Source organism: Xenopus tropicalis, chromosome 6 (assembly GCF_000004195.4).
Source record: "Xenopus tropicalis strain Nigerian chromosome 6, UCB_Xtro_10.0, whole genome shotgun sequence".
NCBI classification, from domain to species: Eukaryota; Metazoa; Chordata; class Amphibia; order Anura; family Pipidae; genus Xenopus; species Xenopus tropicalis.
Genome location: NC_030682.2, coordinates 111642815 through 111651602, shown reverse-complemented (window position 1 = coordinate 111651602; position 8788 = coordinate 111642815). Strand labels below are relative to the sequence as shown.

Below are 8788 nucleotides of genomic sequence, written 5' to 3'. Positions count from 1 at the left end.
CAAATGATGTGTGTGGGTACTTGGCAAATTGTGGGTTGTATGTATGTGGTGTGAGTGTGCAAAAGCTGCCACCCCCAAAATAAAAGCGTATCGGTCACTTACCTGGGTGCAGGCCAGCAGAAGATGGATGCAAGTATGAATGGAGGGCCCCATGTGGCTCCAGATAGCAGGGAAGTCGTGTTGGAGGCCCCAGGAACAGGAACAAAAGCACACACACACAAAAAAATGAACCTTTGGATAAAAAGCTCAGCATAGCCCAGATAGAAATATTCACCAGTTCCAATTTAGTGATCATAGCACTGGCGGTTAACACTCTTCCTTCACTTCTAATTCTTCCCCTCCAAAACGAGCAGGGCATGATCACCTAGTGCTACACTAACCAACCTGGAACTGCTGCATATTATAACATTTCTATTATCTGAGGCAGGCTCTTTAATACAAAGAATTGTATACCTGTTAGTGTATTTAATTAGGGTGTGTGCAACTGGCAGTAATTACATAAGCTCACTACATTAAAATGCAAAAGTGCTCATAAGAGCATATGAAAGTCTGGCAGGGGGTCAGATTATGATGCTTGCAGTGGTATCTCTCAGTACAAAGAGCTGGAACTAAATGCTCTATTAACTTTAAGTATTGCATTTATAAAATACTGTGCAACAACTAGCAGTTTGCAAGATTTACACCCACAACTCTTGACTGTTTAAGCAGAAAAGATTGTTATAATGTCTCCTTTCAGCACAATAAAAGCAAAAATAAAATCATTTTCACCAGAAAAACATTTCCTTTAGGTTGAGTTTAATGTAAAAAAATGCAAGTAATAGAAAATAACAGATGCACAAAGCATTTACTACTAATTGCATTACCCCCTTACACAAAGGCACTTTTCTGTTAAAAACATATCATGGCAAATCAGACATGAGTGTAAATACCATCTGTAGCAATGTCAATTACATGGCTAAAGAACAGATCTGCCATTACTATAATGTTTACAGGTGAATAATTCATATAAAAGCAATTACTGAAATGGCGGAGTTCTCTTTTGGTTAGAGAAATGAGTTACAATACTTAAAACTTTAACACATTATAAATACACCTTGGTTTATTTACAGTTCCACCCAAGGATGTCGGACAGCACAGTGGAGCCATGTGAGATTTGAAAGGCATACACTATTTTAAAAACAAAAAACATTCATTTAATCAAAATAAAAAGACATAAAAGGAAAAACTTGCACTTTAATGGGCCACATTTGTTTCAATGTTATCACAGTTTTGTGCGGAAATGCATGGTTTCCAACTCAAAAGTAAAATGATGCGGACAAAAGTGTATTTGGCAAAAGGTTTTACAACCATCCCCATCTGACTGAAGAAGGGTCCAAAACCACTTCTAAACTTGAATGCAGCCAAAAAATGCCTACTTTGGTGTTTAAACTACATCTCAGTAAATTATATTTTGCTTCTTTAAAGTATGTTGTGTAAAGCAAATGATTAAAATCCCAATTAAAATTCCCCTTTTGATTTCAGGTTGTATCACAACAACATGAAGAAAAGTCCACTGGGGGAATCACTGTTAAGGGTTTAATTATCTTAAAACAGATCTGCTTTTTTTCCCCACTTACAGGGTACTACCATGCAGTACTCCAAATCAGAGGGGTAAACAATTTGATATTTACAGTATATTACCAATTTTTGAAAAGTATAGGCATTTGCAATGCCTTGCGGAGGTTTCTCACCTAGAACCTTAGTTTAGTTTGATATACTGAAACAGTGATAAAGCTTTGCTACTGCCCCCCCCCCCCAAATTCCTGCACGCCGGCAAGAATGTGAATCGCTGGTGGGACACGTTGCTTTGGTTTTCTGAAGTTGCCTCACAAAGAAACTTCGGAAAACCAAAGTGACATGTTGCTCTCAGTGCCCCCAAACCAGGTAGTTATTTACTACCAAATAAAGCCTCCTATAATCAATAGCCCTTATTTAGCACTTACATTAACTTTTAAGATGTTTGTGTTGCTCTCCAAGTCTTTTTACATTTGACTGTGGCTCACAAGTTAGAAAGATTGGGGACCCCTGACATAAACTAAGCTTGTGTTAATAAAATAAAATTGTTTTATTTCCCAAAATATCATATACAAGAAATTCACACACAAAAAGGCAAATGGATACGCAATTTGCAGAGCTTCAGGAAATGCTCTGATAGTGTATACATAGTGTGGCCAGGTGGCAGTGTAGCTATGATACAGCGCATGGAGCATCAGATGATCACAAATAAGCTACTGTCAGAGAAGATAATAAACCTCTGGCTCATACACAAAAAACCTCGCTATACAACAAAGAAGAAAGTCATCAGTAGACTTTCGCCAGCATCTCCTATCACCCGTCCCTATCTTTAAAGGAGAAAGAAAGGTAAAAACTAAGTAAGCTTTATCAGAAATGTCTATGTAAATACACTCACAGAAATGCTGCCCTGACTTCTCTGTCAAAAGATTTCTTGTGTCTGTGCCAGAGACACGCTCCTGCTCCCCCCTCCCTCAAGAATGCTAAGAACTCACCCCCCCCCCTTAGAAATGTGGATCAGAGCCAATCAGCAGAAAGCTGACTAACTAACTGAGCATATTCACTTGGTCTGGGTGTCTGTGCAGGAGCGAGGCATTATGGGAACTTTCTTTACACTGCTCAGCGTTTTTTCGTCCTGTTTGGCTTCTGATCATCTGAACAGGTGAAATATGGGGAGACTTAAGGGCACTATTGAGATAACTGAAGGTATGCCTGCAGCTTGAGATTAACTCTTTATTAGCCTTTCCTTCTCCTTTAAGGGCTCCCTTTGGCAGCAGTAGAAGGCAAGGTGATCAATGAGTGTCTGACTAATCCCATGGAGTGCAATGAAGGCAAAATATGCAATATTTCCTGAGGTGGCAGCAAGGAAGACTTTTGGGGAGGCAGGCAATTTAAGAATGAATGAGCTTAGTAGTTTTCCATATTAGTGCCCCAGTACAAATAAGGTGCCTTGTCATAGTGTATATACAAATCACAAGAAACATATGGCCTCCACTAGTATAGTATTTTACCTATACAATATAATGTGTCTAACATACCTGATTAATAACTAGTTTGCTCTGTATCTACAAATTATTTGAGATAAAGTTAAACAAGCCGGGTCATATCTATCAAGACATAATTGAAGCAACTCTGAGGTTGAAATGATGGCCAAGAAAATCCCATAGAAATGAATCCATCATTTACTGCTGAGCCCACCATGTTGCCGAGTTCATTGTGTCACCGAGAGAAAAGGAAGCCAGGGCCGAAGGTACAACTTTACTTCTCAGTGTTCTTAATTAAACATTATTATAAATTGACAGTACCTGCATTTCAGAAATGGACTGACTTTGTGGCAGGATGCATGGCGTAATCCTGAAAGGTTTCAAGCATATTTCTCAGACAACTCAAGCTTCTATGGTAACGTTAGGTACATGCAGTGTTTTAGCCAAGGCCCAAGAAGACTCGTCTTGAAAACTTTCCAGCCAAGACTAATTATACAGCAGCCTCCAAGCTTCCGATTGGATTCATACATAATATTGCAGGCAGCTCAACACCACAAAGCTATTTTTTTTTAAAGGTCAATATCACTTTAGTTTAGATCATAATATTAAACCAGTGAGTTTTGTCACTGAAACTGTGACACATATTTACACAGAAGCTTGGTATAAAAAATGGGTGAAAGCTAAAATCTGTGGACGAAGGTGAAGAAAATCTTAGCTAATAAGCAGTTACAGGTATTTCAAAGAGAAAATATTCTGTCTAGAAAAAAATAAATGTTTTACATTATAAAACACTCTTCAGTTTGTTGTTATATTTGCAGTTATGACCGCGTGTATTGTACAGTGCTGTGTTTTGTAACTCTGCTAGTAGATTTACTTATATTGTTAGTGGAAGGTGGCAACTCTTCTGACAAATATCCCCCTTGTTTAAAGAATTGATCATTATTGGCATATTGGTCTGAAGGTACGGAGCCTTCTTTCAATATAGTGCTCCCTCCGGAAATCTCAGTGGGAAGTATTACGTTTCCCTGTATAGGAGTATAATGCCTTTCAGTTACTACAACATTTTTCCCAACAGCCAAGTCAGGAATGCTCAGTGAGGTCTGTAGACCAGAGCTGGGCGCCAGTACTCTCTCTGTTACAACCACATACTGGGAGTCTACAGAATCACTGGCTGCCACCAATCCAGGCCTTGCTTTGTCAGAGGTGATCACTCGTTTTGTTACCATGACATTCTGTCCATCCTTGAGGTCAATCATGTTTTGCAAACTAGGAGAACTGCCAATTAACCTCTCTGTCACTAAGACATTCTGATGGACATTCTGACCATCCTTGAGGTCAATCATGTTATGCAAACTAGGAGAACTGCCAATTAACGTCTCTGTCACTAAGACATTCTGATGGACATTCTGGCCATCCTTGAGGTCAATCATGTTATGCAAACTAGGAGAACTGCCAATTAACCTCTCTGTCACTAAGACATTCTGCTGGTGCCGTGGCTCAAGGAAATATGCGGGACCCGTGGTATAAGATTTTTCTGTCACAAGGATATTACCACGAGGCGCTGGATTATGAATATACCTAGTAGAGTCTTCAGTAATCACTTCTTCTCTAACTACCATTTCAGGTTCTTTTCTTTGAACATGTGAACTAAAGGAACTTTCCATACTGACAAAAGCTGGGGCAGGTGCAGCTTCTACCTCTTGCTCTAGACCAATGTTAACGCTTGCCTGTGAGTGTTGCACATCTTGCATAGTAAATGATTTAGTAGTTTCTGCAAGCTCCTCATATGACTTATGCCTCTCTACTTGCATGACAGTGTTTGTTTGCATGCCCTGGCAAATGTCTGCCAGTGCTTTGAACTTCATCCCTAAGTCATCAAGACAGTCATAATCAAATTCACTTTCAATAAAACTGCAGCATCCAACAGATCCTGAGAGTGACCCGGCATCTTCCTGGGTATAAGTAAGAATGCAGTCTTTTGCTGGCTGAGCCTGGTCTTCATCGGAGTAACCAAAAGCTTTCTATAAGTGAACAGAAGGAAATAAATCATTAAGGTGGTATGCAGACATCAGAATAGAAAATACCTGCTAAAACTTGGCTTCCTGTCAATTGAACTACAGCGATAAGGCAAAGAAGTAGTGCATCCACTATGCGACGATCGGTTGATCGAGCCTAGCCTGACTCCTTCCTATACAGCAGGGATCCCCAACCTTTTTTACCGGTGAGCCACACTCAAATGTTAAAAAGATATGGGGAGCAACACAAGCATAAAACATGTTCCTGGGGGTGCCAAATAAGGGCCGTTATTGGCTGTTTGGTAGCCCCTATATGGACTGCCGGCCTATAGGAGATAGTACACCTGGTTTTTCTGCCTCCAAAATTTGCCTTCAAGCCAAGAATTCAAAAATAAGCACCTGCTTTAAGGCCACCGGGAGCAACATCCAAGAGGTTGGAGAGCAACATGTTGCTCACGAGCCGCTGGTTGGGGATCACTGCTATACAGAAAGAAGGCTAGGCTCGATCAATCGATCGTCGCATAGTGGATGCAGCTCTTTCCTTCGCCGTAGTTCAATAGACAGGAAGCCAAGTTTTAGCAGGTATTTTCTATTAAAGCATTTAAAATACTAAGTGGTTTGCAGGATAGGGCAGTTATTGGTGCAGGGTAGAATAGCTTTTTTACTTAAAACATTTTTGTGTTACTTTTCCTTTAAGAAGCCATGCAACAAAAATCAGTTCTACAATACAGAAGTGTATCTCCTCTCATCCCTGTATTCTCATCTTTACTTATAAAGGAAAAATCGCTTTGATAACTAAAGATAAAGGGGAGGAGGTTATTGTGCGCAAAAAAAAAAACTCTAAAAGGGGTGATGTAGTAAAAGTTGCAAAAATAAGAAAATTCACATTTTGCAGTATCATTTTCTTTGTTAGTTATTGCACTGCAAATTTCAATTTCGCATAGTGCACTTTTAAAAAGTTTCAAAGGTGCTGGTGCTTTATTTACCAGTAGGTCCTTCCAACGGACATGAGGGCACCCACTCCGTTTAGAAAAAGGGAGGTTCTGTTTAAATATTCGGGAAGGATTTTTTACAGTGAGAGCTGTGAAGTTGTGGAATTCCCTCCCCGAATCAGTCATACTGGCTGATACATTATACAGCTTCAAGAAGGGGTTGGAGGGCTTTTTAGCAAGTGAGGGAATACAGGGTTATGGGCGATATCTCTTAGTATAGGTTGATCCAGGGACTGGTCCGACTGCCATCTTGGAGGCAGGAGGGAATTTTTTCCCCCTTTGTGGCAAATTAGAGGCTTCGGATGGGGTTTTTTGCCTTCCTCTGGATCAACTAGCAGTTATATATTGGGTATTGAAGTTGAACTTGATGGACATCATACTATGTTACAATCTTTCTTCCAGGCAGAAGTGGCAGCTAAACAGTTTCCAGGTTTACAAAAACTATATTTATTATTGATTCTAAAATCAAAATTACTTACATCGCTGAAGTACTCTCTTATGAATCCTTCATCTAGGGCTGCACCTCCTCCAGCTATTATTGCACTACTATAAGCTCCTCCCATTACAGCGCCTCCTGAGCCACTTCCAGAACCCAGCATAGCCATGGATCTTAATGTGGTTCCTGCGGCCCCTGCTTGGGCAAACTCTGCTTCTGATATCAAACGTCTTTGCTCTTCCCATCTTCTGTCCATTATGCTACTTGAGTGGTACATTCCATCCATAGACTGAAAGCCTGCTTCTCCTTTTCTCATACCTCCTGCAGCAGCAGCTGCACTGCCCCCTGCAGTAACTCCAGCCGCAAGAATATGTGGAGCAAGGCCAGCCTAGGCAGGAAAAAAAAATAACATCCTGATTACAAAGTTTCCCCTTACAAAAAAACGAAATGCTTTAATTAGGATATTTTACTGCACAATTTATGTAAACACTGTGAAACCTTTTCTATAGATCAACTACATTCTGATTAGTAACAGAACATACTGTTGCTGCCATATCATCTTGCAACATTCTGAAATTAATTTCATAAAAAGCACATGAAGCCTTTGGTCAAATTCTTCATTCTGTTGATTACCGTACACAGAATTGGGCTAGCTGTACTAAGGTGACTTGGTTACCTATCCTGGTATTGTGTGATGTAGATAGTCCATTTAGTAGCACTGCATCTCACTGCTCTGCCTGCCCTATGCTGCCTGTGTGCCATATTCAGCCTGCCCTACCCTGCCTGTGTGTGCCATACTCTGCTTGCCCAACCAGGCCATGTGTGCCATACCCTGCCTGCCCTATGCTGCCAGTGTGTGCCATACTCTGCCTGCCCTATGCTGCCAGTGCGTGCCATACTCTGCCTGCCCTACCTTGCCTGTGTGTGCCATACTCTGCGTGCCCTACCTTGCCTGTGTGTGCCATACTCTGCGTGCCCTACCTTGCCTGTGTGTGCCATACTATGAATGCCCTATGCTGCCTGTGTGCCATACTCTGCCTACCCTATGCTGCCTGTGTGTGCCATAAACACAAGCAGTACAGGGCAGGCAGTACATACAGTGACACAATTCTTGCACTGCACTTCCTACAGTCTGAGGTTTGAACAGATGAACAACGTGGGAGCTTACAGTCTGAGCTTCAGGTGTGAACAATGCAGGGAGCCAGTTAATCTCAGTACTGATACCATTTAAAACTTTAAAAAAGGTAAGCAGTCACAGCAGCCAGACAGGTGGGGGGCCACACAGAAAAGAGAACACTACCCTCCCCGGCTATGAAAGCCCCCTTAACTGGCCTGCCACGACCCCCCTCACCTCTCCCTTATCACAGTCTCTAACATTAAAAACCTGTCCCTATCGCTAACCCCAACCTAAAAGAGCAGAGTAGCGCAGCGACATCTTCCCTGCAAGTGAACTTTCTTCGGGTCTCTCTGTCGATACGAACCTTGCTTGCGCATGTGCAGTTGGGGGTAGCCAGGAAATCAGCTTAAACTGTGCATGCACAAGCAGGGTCCATGTCTGCGGAGAGACCCTAAGAATGTTCACTTGCAGGGAAGATGTCGCCCAGGTACGCAGCTGCGCTATTTGCTATAGGTTGAGGTTAGTGATAGGGACAGTTTTTAATGTTAGAGACTGTGATGAGGGAGAGGTGAGGGGGGTTGAGGTAGGCCAGTTAAGGGGGGCTTTTATAGCCGGGGAGGTGTAGTATTCCTTTAATATGGGATCTGGGGCTTAAGCATTTTGTTATAAAGATAATTAGCCTACCCTCTCTGTGCTCTGCCCTAACCCTACATCATTCTGCACAGACCCAGATCCACCCTAGCATTGCCCTTAATCCAGCCCCCTAAATAAAGACCATTAAATTGGTCTCCTTTCAATCCACCCCAGGTCTAAAGCAGATAGCATCTCAGTTATGACTTGCCATGTTTTCAGGAGCTGCGCCTTCATTATTCCATTTCACAAATGTAGCGTCTGTGCCATCTGGTATGGCCATAAATCCCTTCCCAGCAGATCCACAATAGCACAAAAGTAATAAAAGTGGCACCACTGAAGAAACAGGAAAAAAAAACAAAAAAAAAAATGACATTAATTTATTAGATTAGATGTGGGTTTAATTCTTAGGTTCATTTTAGCTTAGGGTACAGGGGGTGTTTTAATCTCTGTGGCTTCTTGCACTTGCAAAGTGCTGCTGCTTTTTTTGCCATCAGATATTAGAGCTACATAAAAAGTTGTAACATCCTTGTAGTGATTAAATTGCATAAAATGCTATTTAT

General features: G+C 41.4%; 1 protein-coding gene across 2 annotated transcripts in view; it reads right to left on the bottom strand.

Moving 5' to 3' along the window:
* Window positions 1-2791: 2791 nt before the first annotated feature.
* The window catches only part of dsg2 (desmoglein 2), a 30198-nt gene continuing 24201 nt past the window's right edge, over window positions 2792-8788 (bottom strand). The window contains exons 13-16 of one of the 2 annotated variants that reach the window (XM_031903508.1): window positions 8437-8561; window positions 6522-6866; window positions 4485-5056; window positions 2792-4397 (exon numbers count right to left, since the gene is read on the bottom strand). In XM_031903508.1, coding sequence (XP_031759368.1) covers window positions 3854-4397; window positions 4485-5056; window positions 6522-6866; window positions 8437-8561 — 1586 coding nt within the window. In that variant the 3' untranslated portion in view covers window positions 2792-3853. Of the gene's footprint in view, window positions 5057-6521; window positions 6867-8436; window positions 8562-8788 lie in introns of both variants that reach the window. The other variant, XM_031903507.1, reaches the window with a different exon arrangement.